Raw genomic sequence first — 18251 nt, 5'->3', positions numbered from 1 at the left:
TGATTTAACAGTAAAAAGCCTCTGCATAATGCCACAGAATAAATAATAGTACTACCGTACAGAAAGGAAGCTTCCTACAAAACCGAAGTTTGACAGCGGTTCAGGGTCGAATCATGCTATCCCTTTCTAATACATGGCACTATCCCTTTCGGCCAATTAGGGTTGTCAAAATTCAAGTGATTATCATATCTGTGGTCGTGCACGCAAAAGGAAGTCAAGTGGTGCCAACCCTAATAATTGCTCGGAGCAATGCTGAGCCGAGCGGAGCAGAGTTTGGCCGAAGTCAGGAGCTTCGCACCCCTGATAATGCGTATAAAAAGAAGCTTGCAGAAATAAGGAGTGCACTTCAACATAGTCTGTGGTGTTGACTGACATTGTAAAAACATTCATTCACTGACTCATTCATTGCAAAAAAAGCAGCTTTGCTTTGCCTTCTTTCTTGTCTTTTTGTGAATTCTTCTGAATAAAAAGCGTTTATTTCAGTTATTTCTGTGATAAAACGACTCAAAATGGAAAACGCCGAAGAAGTATTTCATTTCTTAGAAGACTTTTCAAAGCGAAAGCCTAAAACTATTCCCCAGGAACTCAACGAATACTTAGCATACGTAGCGCGTACCGGTGATCCCGTATACCAGTGGCCTTTAGTGAAATGTTTATTCAAGGAGAAACTCTTGAACGTTATAACTGACTTCTACGAGACTACCCCGGGCATCGACATCCCGCCGTACCCCAACGTGGACCCGTTTAACTATGACATTATGAAGAACAGCTTGCTGGAACGCCTAGACGCTTTTACATCGGCACCATTCACCGTTCAAAGAATCTGTGAACTCCTGACGTTCCCTCGTAAGCAGTATAACAGAATAGACAAATTCATGAGGGCTATAGAGAAGAACATACTAGTTGTTAGCACACGTGAGCCCGGAGCTCAGCGCCATCCTGATCCTGAGCCTGAGAATGGAGAAGCGGTAGAGCCAGTTGTCAACGGCTCCGACAGCAACTCTGAATATAATGTTGATGTTGAGATGGAGGATATGTCTTGGAAGGAGAATGCGGAACAACAAAGTTCCGAACCACAGCCAAGCTCTTCAGACACACACATTTCAGTAGATGATATAGAGGCGCGCCTTCAAGCTAAACAAAATACTCCCATGGAAACTCAGGATAAGACACCTACTGAGTATGAATCTGTTACTCCACCAGAGCTTAACGTCAGCACTGATGAACCTGTTCCAGAAAATAAAACTAGTGATACTTCAATACCTGAAATAATACCTGAGGCTGAAGTTACTGAGAAATCAGACTCTACTGACACAGCAGAAGTATCAGATGAAGCTAAAACTGAAGTCGAAATGAAATCAGACGTGTCCGAGAGTCCAGTCTTAGTCATCCCAGAAATAACAGTTGATGATGCAGAAATGACTGAACAAAAGCTAATAGATCAAGCAGCGGAATCAGAAAAAGAGGTCCCTCAAAAAGAAGAGGTGCCTGAAAAGGTTGATGATACTCCAGAAATGAAGCCAGCGGAAGAACCAGCCACAGAACAATCAGTGTCTACAGATGAGAGCAGCTCAGATTCAACCATAAAAGATGAAGAACCTAAGCATATTTCTGAAGTGTCAACATCTAGTGAAGAAAGCTCATCATCAAGCGACAATACAGATGGAAATAGCAACTCTCCAAAAACTGTTGAAAATAATACTGATATAATCCAAGAAGAATCAAACCAGGAAACCATTAAACTAGAGGAACCTGTAAAAGAAGAGACTAAAGAACCAGAAATTCCAGCCTGTGAAGAGAAAAAAGAGGCTCCACAACCTGTGATTGAGTCTGATAACTATTCCATTTCTGACATAAGTTCAGGGCTCCCCCAACCACCAGCTGAAGCTCCTAGTCAAGATGAAACACCATCAGAAGAAGTAAAAGATACAGCAGAAATTCAGGAGAAAGAGGAGGCTAAGACTGAAAGCATAGAGAAGGATACAGAAGGAGGAGATTCATAATTCATAAACTTCAATTATTTACATGGTATTTATAACTTAAGAATAATAAAAAATTGGACATTATTCTGATCATGAGGACTGATGTTGAACTCATCTATGGTTACCAACATTAGTATCAGGAAAAAATAACAGCAACATGTGTGATAAATGTGTGTAGTTTAGCAAGTCAGCACACCATTGAAGCGAAATTAAATGGAAATTAAGTGGAAGTAGTAGAACACTGCCTAGCTGGAGACAATTTTTGCACTTGGAATGATTATCATTATAATTCTCATTTAGACTAGAGAAAGCGAAAGGAGCCTACAAATGTTGCATTAAGTCATAAATTTCAATCATGATTCACCATTTGACATTTTTTAGACCAGGGGTCTTCAAACTGTAACCTGTGACCTTGCCCATCCGGACCAAAAAATAGCCATACTATCTAGCCCATGATTCATTCATGCCTGGAGCTACCTGGGTTAAGTTTAGGGGCCCCTGTTTTAGTCAAATAATTTAGCTATTGGGTCTGTGTGCAGAAATACAGTGGACTTTTTGTATAAGAAAATTAAACGATTTATTGTAATAATTTTATTTCATTTATTTACCTATTAACAATTTATTACATTCATACTTTCCCCTTGACCATCATACATTTCATGGAAGATTGTCAGGGCCATAACAAATAACATAAAACCTATAATACCTTTTAATAATAATAAACTATGCAATAACAAACAATCACTAAATTCTACTGCAACCATTAAAATAATTACACCTACTAAAAATCACAGCTCGTATTTCTATACAATTTGCTATAATACTATGTACAAGTTATTTACACCTCACTTCTTAGGAGAGTACCTTCTAACTTTGAGTTCATTCCTCATGATTTTACCGGCGGCGTTTCTTGGGATAGAGTCAAGAAAGGCGACTCCTCCTTCAAGATGCTTGTACCTAGTCAGTTTAGACGCCACGAGGTCGTAGACTTGCTTCTCTGTGAGAGTCTTTTTGGGCTTCAGAACGACGAACGCTCGGGGCACTTCTCCGGCTAAAGCGTGGGGCACGCCTACTACCGCCACGTCAGCTACTTCGGGTAGTTCCATTATGACACTTTCCAGCTCCGTAGGAGATACCTGGGACAGAAGACGTTATAATAATAACATTTCAGTACAAGTCAGTAGTTAGTAAAAGGCTAAACTGGAAAATGAGGTTGCCAACCAAGCCGAGTTGGTGGTAACTAACTAGTGGGATTTTTTTTCGCAGTAGTTACCAGTGGTAAAAGGTGGGAAAAAAAATCCTAGTAGTTACCACTGGTAAGAACTTGGTGGTAACTAGTGGGAATAACCCCCCCAAGAGATGGTACGATGTAGACCCCGTGTGAATAAAGAGATGCATAGGTATATCTCTGAAGACGGCTGTTGACACTGCCGCCGAGTAGGTATTTTAATTATCCGGGAGAAATTGGCCCGCAAAGGTAAAAAAATGCGCTCGCTCATCTCCATCCGCCAAGTTTGTATTGAAAATGAAGATCGACACCCCATCCACTCGCTCGTGGCATGCGCTGCTCCCGCCAAAAAACAGTAACCTGCTGCAACTGAACCTATCTGGTTACCCTTAACTTAATCAGCTCCTTGGTGCGGTCGACGATATCTGACGTCCAGTGTGTTGCCAGCCGTCGGCATCCAGTGTCTTTTTGGTTGCCGCCTCGTGTGTTGAACCAAGATGTATATTATATCGTACCTGGTTACCCTTGACCTTGATGAGCTCCTTGGTGCGGTCGACGATGTAGAAGTACTGGTCGTCGTCGTAGTACGCCACGTCGCCCGTGTGCAGCCAGCCGTCAGCGTCTAGCGTCTCTTTGGTTGCTGCCTCGTTGTTCCAGTAGCCTTTCATTACCTGCGCCATTTAAGAGCGTTAGAAGTGTTAGAACACCGATTAATAGGTACCTACTTGTTTCATATAACCTATATTGTTTGAAAAGTAATGAAGTTATTTGTTTTACAATAGCCTATGTTGTGTCCCACTGCCGGGCAAAAGCCTCCCCTGTCTTTCGCCACTCGTCACGACTTTGTGCATGCTCCCGCCAGTCGCCACAGAATGAGTCAAAGTCCTTTCGCCATCTCATTTTTGGTCTGCCTCTGCCTCGGTTGATCTGGGGTGCCCATTCGGTCGAAGTACTTTTTTTAAATCGTAGGAGTAAAATTACTAATAAATAAATTATCTTAGCATGATTGAAATGATGGGATGAATTGACTATTTTACAAACAAATTATTGCAGTGGCAACATTGTCTAATTTTTTTTGGTCTTGAATTACGTTTTGCAGTATAGGTTTATTCATAGGTGCTGCGCTGCCACCCAAACATGCAATATAAGCCTAAGTTTACAAGGTTCAAATTAGATTGACTAACAAGTGAGTCGAACCCCAACATCTGCAGTTCCGTGTGTGCATACCTGCGGTCCCCTAATTAACAGCTCCCCCGACTTGTGCGGGCCCAGCATCTCGCCGGTGGTGAGCGAGATGATCTTGCCCTGCGTGCTGGGGATGAGCTGCCCCACTGACCCCACCTTGTTGTAGGGGTACACGTATGGAGTCATCAGGGCTACTGGTGCGCTCTCTGTCATGCCGTAACCTGTAAACAAAGTTCCAATTATTGGGATTTGTTCTCTAAAAAATTACGACCAACTAAGAGCAGTTGTCTCTTAGTTGACGTTAAGTTAATTACAACAATTACGATCTAATATAAATCAAAGAAAGCTGATTACTTCAAACAATAAGTGTATCTGTCATTGATCTAATAAAGAAGGTATTGATTAATCCTAACAATTGTATAAGCTATTATTAATGTGTATGCATAATTATGTAACGTAGGTTGATTCAATAAATATCAAGCTTAGTTGATTTGCTAGGATCAATTAGTTAGCATAATTATTTTTCATGTAAATATTGGCTCAGTTACATAGCAATATAGTAAGAGCAATCAGAATTACCTTATTTGATGTGTCTAAGTCCTTTTTAGGCTCGTATTGAATAAAGATGCTCGATTACGCTATCAACATATTCCAACCAAAGTTGGGCGTAAGAAAAAAAAAATTGGTAAAAAATTGTTTTTTTAGGGTGATTCAATGACGGTTACTGAGATGGATAGGTAGTCCTATCCATCTCAGCTCTGTCGACCTAGTCGCCTCCCTAATTACCCCCTAGTCGAGCAAAATAAAGAGGCACGGCCGTACCAATCCTTTTCTCGATAGATCTATGGATAAGTGGCACCGCTAAGGCATTCATAAATACGAAATTCAAACATTAAAGCAGTTAACGCAGTATTCGTTTTTATCGCTCTTTAATGTATGACAGATAATAGAGATACTTATACAAAAGTACTACGCTATCTGCTTTTAACTTTCTCGAAACAACATTTTACCTATAGCTGAGCTCGATACTATAATAGGTAGGTAGGTATATACTTACATATACATGTAATACATGATACATGACTAATAAAAATAAATGCCTTTATTATTAGGTATGTTTATTGTTCGTGGTGAGGCAATTTAACTTGAAACATTCGTATTTACCTGTTTGTTTAAGTAATAAGCACCTGAACTCATATTTTCAATTTATCACCACAGGTCCATTACGTGATATCATAAATTGACTTATTCGGAATTTCCCATAACTCCCATACAATACAATTTAGCGAAAGTCTTAACGGTGACAGACTGTTTAGCGTAGCTAAGTTTAAATATGTGATAATATATGCCGCTTTTGCGCATACCTAATCATTACAATACGAATCGAATGTCGGCATGTCCTATAGCAGCGACCCTCTCACTTGCGGCCCGCGAGCCCCCCTGGCTATTTTGTATGTAATATTGTCAAACAACAATGTCTGATAAAGTCACACATATTAACAAAAGTGCGGCCCGTGTCAACTTCCTTAGGGGTCAAGAAAATTGTGAAAAACACAAACATTGTGACGTCATTTTAACTTCATCACTATATTCACTATTCATCAGTAACCGAAAATTAATTTATATTTTTTTATTCGCTGTACATTGAAATAATGAGGTTTTGGAAGTACATAGGTAATTTTCGTTCCTAATTAGTTTTGTGTATTACTAATATTTCTTTTACCAAAAATATTTTTTTATTAAAAAAATAATGTCGATTTCGTTGAAAACAAAAAATTGCCTAAAATGTGACGTCACACCAGGTGGGGAGGGATTTGTAAAATGTGACCAAGTGTGACAAGGAGGGTGGAGGGGTCAAAAAACCTAGAAATTCGTGTGACGTAATTAATGGATGATCCCTTAACTCTATGTGGCCCTTGGCTGCTAAAAGGTTGCCGACCGCTGTCCTATAGCTTTAAAATAACACAAACCTTGTAACAAACGGATCTCGTCCTTAGTCTTCTCGCATTTAAGCAGGAATTTCTCCAGCATGCTGTCCGTAGTAGGCGCCGCGCCCACCATGATGGTTTCCACAAACTGCAAGTGCTCCTTCTTGACGGACGGGTGCGTGGCGAGGAACGCGAGCAGCGAGGGCACCACGAACAACGTCGTGGGCTGGTATTCCGATAGGCACCTGATGTAGTCTTCTGGGGTAAATCTAAAAAATATAAATATATTAGGTACCTACAATGATTGGCATTGTGAAAACACCCCAGTGAAAGACCATTGATGGACAAAGGTATCACTCAGAATTGGGCCTTATAAAATACGAAATATTCATGAAAATGCAAATTTTAAAACAAAGTAATGATGATGATGTTGATGTTGCTCTCCTGACCGCTTTCGGCCACAGAGACTGTGAGCTCTGGAATAGGCAATTTTTAACCCGTGGAGCGCCCCAGAATTACCGTAGTATGGAACTAGTTACCAGCACACGTGTGATAGTAGGGCGCTCCACGGGTTAACTCGTATTATTAGAGTGTAGCTGATCCACTCTCTGGTGCGCCCTTAGGTGGCTTACGTACCGTATCTTCTTGCTAAATACTCGAGCACATTTTGGGCACGTCATCACACCACCTATATAATTGTAGGAAATTGAGGTTGGCGGCCGAGCCTTAAAGCTCATGTCATTCTTTGTCGAGCTCACTGCGGCGTTCAGTCTCAAAAACGCTAAGTCGATCATGAATAATATGTAATATGAGTTGTAGGCCGCCCGTACTGGAAGCGAGGACCATATAACTTTAAAAATAGATGTAAAAAGAAGTCAAGTACTTACCTAGGCATACTGACAACATGGTAGCCGAGGGCAAGGTTGTAGTTTAGCACCCCGTTGAATCCGTAGATGTGGAAAAATGGCGGCACCGTTAGCACCACGTCGCCTTTGCCTGAAACACAGAAATAATATCATAAACTCATAAAGTACAGTCCCCTGCAAAATATGTTACACAACGACGGCCGCAAAAATATCTGATACGATCTTATTTGTACATGAGCGTGTCACATATTTTTGCGGACTTCGAAGAGTAACATATTATTGCATGTGACTGTACCTACACGCACTAGCCCACTGGACTTAATTAATAGGATAAACCAGATGCCGATTAGGTAATGAACGTATTTATGAGTATTGTTTAATGCATATTATAACGAATTGAATTGCGGTTATTCGTATTCCGATTTTCACGTAATACAGTCGCCATCAAATATATCGGAGCGGTCAAGGTGCTCAAAAATATCGGAACACGAACTCTAACGCCTTGACAATATAGGCGTGTTCAGATATTTATGAGCCCCTTGGCCGCTCCCATGTATCTGATGGCGACTGTACAACCTCAAACAAACTTGAATATTAAATTCTACAACGCAAGGCTACTGTCGTCGTGATAAGCGAGCGCGACTTTTTTTCTAAGAAACTGTTCTCTGTATATTACAGACATGCATGAATTTGTCTGGGTTTTAAAGTGTGCCAACCTATTCTAGCAAACAATATTTAAAATAAGTTTTTGGCAAAAATTTCATTTTTGGTACAAGCTTTTATCGCTGACTGTACTTTTCTTACGACAGAAAACTTATACTCATCGAGACAATTCTAAAAACCCCTAACACAATTAGATTGCGTTGTTTCATCACAGAGTTCCTATGGCCACCTCCTGTCTCCATCATCAGACCAGCTCGATGGTACCATAATATGGCACTATCATCTGATTTATATATGCATGCAAATTTTCAGCTCAATCGGAAACCGGGAAGTGGATCAAATTTAACTTGCAAGATTCGATTACAGACAACGGTCAGGTGAAACTAAATAAAAGCTTGTAAAATCTTACCCTTTTCTCCCTCATACTTCATTATCTTCGGCCACTGGACCTGCTTGAGGTTGCACACGAGATTCTTGTGCGTGAGCATGACTCCTTTGGGCATGCCTGTGGTGCCGCTAGAGTAGGGGATGAGGCAGACATCGTCGGCGTTCACTTCTGGAAGATCTGCCTCGTGGTCCGCCATCAGTAGGGGCTTCAGTCCGTATACACCTGTAAATTGATTGAATTGATTGAATGTTACTTCACTATAGTTCGGTTTTTTGCATTAGAAAGAAGCGATCTTGACGTCTATTAAGAGCCAACAGGAGTGGTCATTTCTCCATACGAACGTACTCGACTATTTCCTCCGTAGGTTTTGATGCTACAGCAATGATTTTTTCAACACAGATTAATATCGTCAATTTCTGTGTCGGACCGTTTTGCTTTTTTTGATATTTTTGTTTTTCAAGGCGCTATAGTTCGTTTTCAAAAAATATAATGAAAAAGCTCAATTGGCAGGGAAAAGGCATATACATAAAAGGCGACTTTTTAACTAATCTTAGATTCGCTGATGATATCATTATTTTCTCAGAATCAGCTAGTCAACTGCAGAAAATGATATGCGAACTCAACACAGTCAGTCTCAACATTGGCCTAAAACTAAACACTACAAAAACAAAAGTAATGACAAATTCTACAAAACTACCCATTAACGTTAACAACACGGCACTAGAATATGTATCAGAATACGTTTATTTGGGAAAACAAATATCATTTCACAAAAATAGACATCAGGACGAATTAAATAGACGAATAAACATAACATGGAATAAATTCTGGAGCTACAAAGAAGTATTGAAATCAAGAATCCCTATAAAACTAAAGAAAAAAGTTCTAGATTCCTGCATACTTCCCTGCCTGTCCTACGGCAGCCAAACATGGATATATGGAAACGACACCAAACACAAAATTCGAACATGTCAAGCAGCTTTAGAGAGAAGCATTTTAAATATTAAAAGAAAAGACAGAATACGCAACGTCCATATCAGGGAAAAAACGAATGTTATAGACGCTCTAGAATACTGTAAGAAACAAAAATGGAAGTGGGCTGGCCATGTTGCCCGTATGAACGCCGACAAATGGACAAAAAAAATCACTACATGGACAGGCCCGCCCAATAAAAGAATGCAAGGAAAGCCGAAAGATAGATGGAACGATGAGATTGTCAGAGTGGCGGGAAAAGACTGGATAAGAAAAGCAAGAGATAGAGACACCTGGAAGAGTATGGAGGAGGCCTTTACTCGAGAAGAGGTCCTTAGAAGATATTTTAACTAACAAAAAACATATATATACTGCATGTTATACATTATTATTATTTTGAATTTTTTATATTTTTAATCGTAAGTTTACAATTTATCGAGATGAAATGCGTTTTAATTATTTACAATTTATTTTAACTTTTTTTTTTGGATTTAATAATGCAATACAAACAAAATGTGAACTATTTTTATAATGCAATTATTATTTTTGTTTTGATTAACTTTAAGACTGTGATATAGATATATTATGATTATTTCAATATTTTTAAACGGATTTTATACAACAATTTTGCTCATTTATTAAATTAATTATCTTTATTTCACGGTTTATGACCAAAAATAATTTATTATTAGGTATACTTTTTTATTATATTTTATTTTTTATTAAATTTTACAATCTTATTTTTATTCATTCATGACTTCCTAAATGTTGTTATTAAAATTATTGAAATATCTTGACTACTATAAATCAAATATATTTGTTGCTCTAAAAATTAGGTAACCTAAATTAGGTAAGCGATCTAGACTTTTGATTGAAAAACGCTTTTTAAAAATCAGTAACTATTACTTATGAAAGCAGAAGAATATAAATGATCGTATTAGAATAATAATTGTTACATATTGTTACATAACATAACAATAATTGTTACATAACAATCTTGATTGTTAAGACCTTTTTCAAAGGGCGTTACCCACGGTGGGGCAAGTTGGGGCAGTTGCCCCACCCTGGTCTCTGAACATAAGCTAAGAATTTCTGTTTCAACCGTACCCTGTTACAACGTACCCAGCCTCCCCTACCCCTTAAAAACCGAACTACGTATACTTATCAACTAACCTTATTCATAAACGCACTAACTTATTAGGACCTAACACAGATACTAAATGTGAACGTGCCTTATAGGATCAAAATATGTGACGTTCTCAAGCAACAGGTACCACATTGTCGCTTAACATAAGAACGAAATTTGTTGTGTCTGGTACCTTTTGGTTGACAACGTCACATATACAGTATCTATCTGAACGAAAAGCAATTACTCAACCCCGTTAATGTTTACGTCATACTGAGCAACTTTTACTATGGGACCAACCCCGAAAACGCGGAAAAAATTGGATGTGTCATACATTTTGCTGGTCTGATGTAAAAATTCCCTATGGGAGCGTAATTTTTTTTTCGCGATTCCGGGGTTGGGCCCAATTTAAAAGTTGCTTAGTATGACCTGAACATGAACGAGTTTGAGTAATTACTTTTCGTTCAGATACAGGGCGTATGTAGTACTTACCATCCTGGTGTTCAACATCGCTGCCGACCCAAATGGTGCCCTTGTAGTCCTTGAGAGACTTGGCCACCTCGGTGGCTACGGGCATGAACATCTCGATGGTGGCGATGCATTTCACATTGCAATCCGTGAATTGCCTTTTCACCTCATCTGCGAAACAAATACACAGGTGTTGTAAGCATTGAGCTCATAATGTAGACACGTAAGTAATCAGCGGCGCTTGTGAATCAACTACAAGGGGGTGATCTCGATTGCTATCAGCATACTTAAGCACGAAGTTAGAGACCGTCTGAAAGGGCGCTATTTTTTTTTTAGTAATCCCAAAAAGTCGACTTAATGCTTCTGCGGTTAGATGATTAAGTAGGTATAGTTAGCCACTGAACTTTAACGATTGACTAGTCCTGAGATTTTAACTATTAACTTGTGAAGCGATCTAACTAGATAATGAGAAGATGAAAGCACGAAAATTCAAATCCCTAAAACCATTAGTGCCAGTTGCTCAAATCACACTTGACAGACTGATCAACACGACTGAGCAGAGTAGGTACTAGAGTCGGACCAAAAAAAGTCTGCAGTGGATTTGATAGCCCACGCAGTGCAAATTTATATACGTCATAATTTTATAGAAGTTTGACGTTTAAAATAACACTTTCACTGCGTGGGCTATCAAATCCGCTGCAGACTATTCTTGGTCTGACTCTATAAAAATTCGCATACAATCAAATTTAGCGAACGCTTTAACGGTGACAGACGGTTTGCGGCTAACGGGCCTTAAATCTGAAAACCATCTCTGAATAGTCAGTCAATGAATAGGTAGTGTAAGCCTAGTAAACAGAAACATTGTGATTTTATCTTGGACTATCTTATATATAACTACTTATAAGAGCTACAAGCAATTATCAAGTGGAGCAGTGTCTCTAGCAATTTACGATTATTATTATATGAACCTTGAACCTGCCACGATTACCTCTTTTATCATAATTATCTTGGCGCTAAGTGGTGTTTACTCAATACAGAGCGTGCGACTACTACAGATTGTTCTGAGATATAAAGTTACACATGTCATGAGATAAGCATGTCTGTGTACAGTCTAGAAAATATATGATACCTTGATATCAGCAGCACGAGATGAATGAAACTCTTCATAAATACTCGTAGGTTATTATAAATAAATAAATATTTAGGGACAGTCTTTCACAGATTAACATAGATTATAGAAAACACCCATAGTTACTTAACTCAGGAACCATAAAAAATATTCGTAATAACCACCTAATAAATAAATGCCCTTGCCGGGATTCGAACCCACGACCTCGAGCTTTGTAGGGTCACTTGTCACTACCGACCAGTTAGGCTACGAGGTCGTTGAGCTCGATGGCTCTGGATGCGTATTTAAATTTTTAAATTGGTATTAATCTCGATGCATTAATTAGGTTTTTATGTCATAGAAGCAGTGGTGGCCGAGTAGATATGACGCCCGACTTTCGATCCGGAGGTCGCGGGTTCAAATCCCGGTTCGTACCAATGAGTTTTTCGGAACTTATGTACGAAATATCATTTGATATTTACCACTAGCTTTTCGCTGAAGGAAAACATCGTGAGGAAACCTGCATACATCTGCGAAGAGATTCAAAGGTGTATGTGAAGTCCCCAATCCGCATTGAGCTAGCGTGGGGACTATAGCCCAAGCCCTCTCGCGCATGAGAGGAAGCCTGTGCTCAGCAGTGGGACATATATAGGCTGAAATGATAATGATGATGATTATGTCATAACAAAAAGTACAAAGGGAGTAGGTATAATTGTGTCTGTAGATAAGTATTATTTTATTTGAGTCATCGTAGGTAACCTATTTACCAATGTGACATTGACAACAGCCCTTGCTACTCTGGCATTAAAAGTGATTATAAAAGCATTATTCGATCACATACACTATACAGTCAAATATGTTGATGTTATCAGTTTGCGATTTACCTCAATATCAAATACCATCGTTTTGCTTAGTATTACATACCTACCTACTAGTTCTCATTACATTATGTATATATAACTATCAGAAGTATCAGAGGTATCAGAAGTATGTACGAGTAAATATGTAGAGTTCTTCCTATCAGAGTATGCTCTAATTTTGCACTAGAACGAAATCTAATTTAGAATATTAAGCTCTTAAAAAAAAGAAATATAACATTGGTAAATAAAGGTTAAGTCACCTAACAACACAACAAAGCAATTACTGTGGTAGCAATTTTTTTTAATTAATTCAAAATTTTCCAAAAATTTGGCACGACATGCGCAAATACAAGACGACAAGTGTTACAACGTAACTGCATGTAGGTATCTACTGTAGGTAAGTCATTGACCTGTTTACAAATAAGAATAGCCTAATATACCTACCGACAAAAACGAATATGTACCTAAAGTAAAACCATCATTGTTACATGTCACCTACATGTCCTACATGCAGCTCAATATCATTGAGTCAATATTATGGTGGACTTTAGAACTGCGTCTCCTACTCTGACAATTAAGTATGTTCGCACTGCTTCTACAAGTCAATTAGGAATGTACAATGGAATTAGGTCAGGAAGAAAGATCAGGCGGCAATCACATCACTATTAAGTTTTCCGGATGCACCCAGTGTGATAACAGCCGTAAAGTGTAGAGTACTATTACTTAATTATCACATATTTTACCAGCGACCATGGAAAAATAAGATCAGGACAACGAACGTAATTAAACGCGTGCAGATCAGGCAGGGTGAGATCTACCTTCGCAGCGTTTCAATTTCCGACGCTTAACGAGACCATGTGCAGCATTCGATTATCAACCTTATTCTGCTTATTCATAGGCGTACCCACGGTGGGGCAAGGTGGGGCGGTTGCCCCACCCTGGTCTCTGACCATAAGCTAAGAATTTCTGTTTCAACCGTACCCTGTTGCAACGTACCCAGCCTCCCCTACTTCTGCCCCACCCCTTAAAAAATGCTGCGTACGCCCATGACCTTATTACCAAACCATAGAATTACTAATGCACTCACCAGCGGTGTATAAAGGATTCGCAAACGTCACAACCAATCCAGCCTTCATAGCTCCGTAGATGAGGACCACGAACTCGGGCAGGTTGGGCAGGATGAGCCCGATCTTCTCTCCTGGCTTCATCTTCAGGGCTCCAGCGAGGCCGTTGGCGCAGCGCTCGATCATCAGCTGCATCATGCTGTAGTCGTATCCGCGCCCGGATGCGCCGCATGTCTGGATATAATCTTATATTATGACATTGATTATAAGTATACACAGGTCGTTAAAGCTTAAACTTTAGTACTTAGTAAACTTGCATACCGTACGTAAGGTTTTTTACGATTCCAAAGTAAAGGAGATCTCCGAACCTACTCCTAAAAATTGTAGTGTAAAAGTCAAAACATAGGGTAAATAGTAAGTATATTAAACATGTACCTAAATATGTTAGGAACTCCACCGAAGTAGAGTCCGTTGCAAAAGTACCTACTTAGAAGGTAGGTACCAAGAAGATAATAGTTTTACCGAGTCGCGCTTTACTTCTTGGCTAATAATAGAGAATATTATATTTTTCGTAGAAAACAAATGACTGAATCGTACAATCGTAACAATACGACATAGTCGTACTTTGGTCGCGTGACGCAAACAGATCACATTTAGATCAATTTATTCATGCATCCATGAAAAATGTTTTTGTTTACAGTGTGTTGCGCGGTGTAAACGATTATCGCGGTAGGCCCTCTAATAGTCGGCCCGATTCGAACTATAAGATACGTCAAATATTACGTCTAGATACATTATGTATGGATTAGCTATGTCAGAGTCAAAAGTGCTTTTTTGTTTGAAGAAACGTCACCTTTTTATCTTAGTTTGAATCGGGCTGTGTGGGCTGATACAGAAAAAAAAGCATATAGGTAATAGAAAATATTACATAAATAAATAATAGCCAGAAACTAATAACTTCAGACAAATCCTAAGATAGCGTTCAATCGGGTCAATGGTCAATCACCTATGCTATTGAGATAACCGATTCTTACTCGATTTGAATTGGCAATATTCCATCCGCGTAAACGACTTTGAAACAATTCCCAAACACACAAGTTACCTAATAAACCGTAATTACTATAGGAGCTAGAAAATAGGCGTGGCTCCGCTACTTTTTGATGAAATCTGTCATTTCTCTTTAGTCAAAAAACCTTTGTGAAATAAAATTTACTTAGTAAAAATGATAAAAACTCTTATTCCTTTTCTAAGCGTTTGCAATAGATATATTGAAGTCGGTCCAAAGCCAACACGCAAGTAAATATATCGAACTCAGTCGTCAATCTCTTACTTTCCGGTCGTAATAGTACCTAATGTATTTTTCATGATAATAACTAAAATTATCATTGATGCTCTAATTGCACGGAAAACTGATTAGTTACGACACGAAACCTTGCAAAATATCGCAACGAAGCTGGCAAACTGCAGTCGGTTTATGCACTGTGCGGGTTAGTTGCATTTTCTATTTGCGACTGACTAATCTGCAATTACTACACACCTACGCGTGAAGTCTAGTGGTACTGTTTATTTACAGTCACTGGGTCTGCAGCCACGCTATCAATAGGACGCCAGACTAACCGACATAGCCACATACGAGTATGCGGACTGGTATTAAAAGTTGTGAAAGTTACGCCTGGAGAACTTTGGAAAATTGACAAGTTGTATTTATACTCTGTTTTTTTATTTAACATAAAATAAACAATGGATTTCACCTAATTTAGGGACTGCCCGATGGTCGGAAAACGGAAACTGGGTCATTATCTCGGTTTCGATCGAAACGAAGCGAGCGAACGAATTCGTCAATCAGGATGTATGTATTTAGTAGTTAACGCATGGGCGCAAAATACGAGTATCACGGCAGATTGATCATGTTAACACGTTCCCTGCTGGAGGGGACGAAAAAAATGTCAAGTTTGCTGGAGCATTCCGAGATCATAAAGGCGACCTTACTTTTTAAACATAATTAACGGTCTCGTTATGTGAACGTTTACAGGCATGTCTCCGATGCTACCTTGGTCCATAAAAATTGCGGAAGAGATGTTATAATGTTATTGTTGAATTTTTTTGTCAAGACCGCCGCGTGGCTGCCAAGCGTTATACCGTAGCCTCAACCTTCGGATAGGGACTATTTATAATTATCTAGCATCCGTATGGCGGAGCAGTGAACTTTGTACTGCATGTAAATAACTAAATTGATGATCGGAGCAATGCAATGTACGTTATGCACGTGCATTCATTTGCCGTCATTTGATTAATTGTTCTATGCATTAGCTTGCATTTCAATCAAGTAAATTCCTGCAAACTAACTACTCATATTTACTTACGCAGGTGTAATTTGAACACTAAATTAACAATGCAGAATCCTAAAAACAACTTTTTTTAACACAAAAATGTCTATGGCATCTGCTAAACAAATATAAATATTAAATTAAAAGTACTCACCACACAAGGCTTATCCGACCATAACTCGATGTCCCGAAACACGTAATCCGTCAAAGTTTCTTTCCCAATTTCAATTTCACCCCATGTTGAAGTCAAATACTTGCCCTCGACGACGGGAGCAGTCTTCGTAGCGAAGCACCTGTTATTTAACACATTCCGAAGTATTTTAGTTTTACGGGTTAGTTTAGGGGGAGAGTTCAGGATCTTTACGAAATTGCCGCGCAAAACTTTCAAATGAGACATGGTTGCGCGCGAGTTTTCGCGGGAAGAAGCGGCGTACGAATGCGTGGCGCGAGCGCAGAACAAGTATTTCCTTTGGTTGCAGCGATTAGAGTTCTTGAACGAGCCAGTATAATCGTAACCTCGAAATCCATAATGACTATGCGTAACCAGATAACGCCCTTATACTGGTTTTTCAGCTTTGGGTGTGATCGGAACGAGCCGAGTCTGACGGCCGCACGCCCGCGGGGGCAAGGTCCAACTCTTTCTATATTTTAGCTGAAACCCGTAAAAACAAACAACACATCTCGATTTTTTGATAAAAATATTTACGTCGAAATGATAACACTTTTTAAAAATAACAACAACCATTTTATTTGTTTCAGACAAAAATATTCCACTACCCGTTTATATTGTAACTTTTTGTAAGACTAAAAATAATATAAACTATTGAACTGTCATAATATAAATAGTTAATAATGCGATTTGAACACATTTTTTACATTGAAAATGTAATTAATACCTTATATGTTGTCTATTAGGCTGAGTTTTATAAAGATGTATCAGGAAGAAAGTCAAATTAAAATTTAAAAACTGCTGTTTTTACTGTAGTTACTCGTGGAACTTTACAAATCTTAGCGATACAAGTAGGTGTACATACCTACACTTACTTAGATAATAATTTACAAATTATTTTTACTAATAGCACTATTGTCATTTTGCTAATGATAGAAGAGTTGTTATTACAGTGGTTACAATACATAATTCATTTAAATAAAATACAACAATAAAAAAATGGTTCCAGTCCTTTCGGAAATATTTACTATTCTGATAATTATTGCAATGGAAGATATTGTAATATAATCTGTTACACCAGCAAATTCTTGGAAATATATTTGCAGGTACAGTCGACGTCAAAGAGATCTTTACGACTAACGTTACAAAAAATTATTTACACGACTTTATTGTCATAGCATTTAGGTCGTGTAAACATTTTTTTGTTACTTTGGCTGTAAATTTCTCTTTGACGTCGACTGTACAGTCGAAGAATTTAATTTCCCATGAATTTTGTACTTTGACGCAATGATAGTACAGGATGGGCCAAAACTTTACGCACTTTTTATAAATTCCTAAAAATAATACTATAAATGCTATTCTCTTTTTAATTTTTTCAGCCTAATAACAATTTAATGTTTTTTTTAAACAAATTACATCATCTTGATTGCCTGCGTCTCGTCGCACTCCTGCAATCGACTACAGTGTGAACTTTGGAAAACTTGCTGACATTTGCGTCGGGGGATCGCGGGTACCTCACCGTGAATGTTTTGTTTTAATTGGGGTATTTTCATCAGTTTATTAAGTTATGGTACACTCGACTCTTTGGTTTGGATATCCCCACAAAAATCGAAAGGTGTAAGGTCTGGGCTTTTTGATGGTAAAAGGATTGACTGCCAGTAAACTCATGTTCGACATATGCCCATAGTGCCCCATCTTGTTGCTTCTATGACCTGCTGTTTTATCCTTCAAATTCATGCAACTGTGGAACTAAAAGTCTCACGTCATCTTCACGTATTCCACTGAATTTTTAGTCAAGTAATTTCCTTGATTATTTTCAACTTAGGCCCAGACCTTACAATTTGTGATTTTTTCTGTGGGGATGTCTGAAGAGTCGATTGTACCTTAGTAAACTGGTGACAGTACCCTAATTAAAAC

At 38.6% G+C, this 18251-nt stretch overlaps 2 protein-coding genes across 2 annotated transcripts; one reads left to right on the top strand and one right to left on the bottom strand.

Annotated features, from left to right (window-relative positions):
* The first annotated feature begins 386 nt into the window (after nucleotides 1-386).
* On the top strand, nucleotides 387-2723 carry LOC134671308 (serine/threonine-protein phosphatase 4 regulatory subunit 2-like). The gene has a single exon (XM_063529133.1). It carries the CDS (start codon nucleotides 510-512, stop codon nucleotides 2001-2003), a length of 1494 nt encoding a protein of 497 aa, XP_063385203.1. The 5' UTR covers nucleotides 387-509; the 3' UTR covers nucleotides 2004-2723.
* Nucleotides 2724-2809: 86 nt separating this feature from the next.
* Nucleotides 2810-16625, bottom strand: LOC134671306 (probable 4-coumarate--CoA ligase 1). Its single transcript, XM_063529131.1, has 9 exons — nucleotides 16320-16625; nucleotides 13862-14072; nucleotides 10831-10977; nucleotides 8262-8462; nucleotides 7211-7319; nucleotides 6366-6592; nucleotides 4438-4616; nucleotides 3726-3881; nucleotides 2810-3118 (listed from the first exon to the last, which is right to left on the bottom strand). Exons 1-9 carry the CDS (start codon nucleotides 16560-16562, stop codon nucleotides 2828-2830), a joined length of 1764 nt encoding a protein of 587 aa, XP_063385201.1. The 5' UTR covers nucleotides 16563-16625; the 3' UTR covers nucleotides 2810-2827.
* Between the last annotated feature and the right edge of the window lie 1626 nt (nucleotides 16626-18251).

This window comes from Cydia fagiglandana, chromosome 15 (genome assembly GCF_963556715.1).
Source record: "Cydia fagiglandana chromosome 15, ilCydFagi1.1, whole genome shotgun sequence".
NCBI lineage: Eukaryota > Metazoa > Arthropoda > Insecta > Lepidoptera > Tortricidae > Cydia > Cydia fagiglandana.
Note: the sequence above shows the minus strand (reverse complement) of the source record. Positions and strands in the feature narration are given on the sequence as shown.

Coding starts and splice junctions, on each gene's coding strand:
- LOC134671308 (XM_063529133.1), top strand. CDS start 510: ATGGAAAACGCCGAAGAAGTATTTCATTTCTTAGAAGACTTTTCAAAG.
- LOC134671306 (XM_063529131.1), bottom strand. CDS start 16,562: ATGTCTCATTTGAAAGTTTTGCGCGGCAATTTCGTAAAGATCCTGAAC. Junction 14,073..16,319: donor GGTCGGATAAGCCTTGTGTG/GTGAGTACTTTT, acceptor GATTATATCCAG/ACATGCGGCGCATCCGGGCG. Junction 3,882..4,437: donor TGTTAATTAGGGGACCGCAG/GTATGCACACAC, acceptor TAAATGGCGCAG/GTAATGAAAGGCTACTGGAA.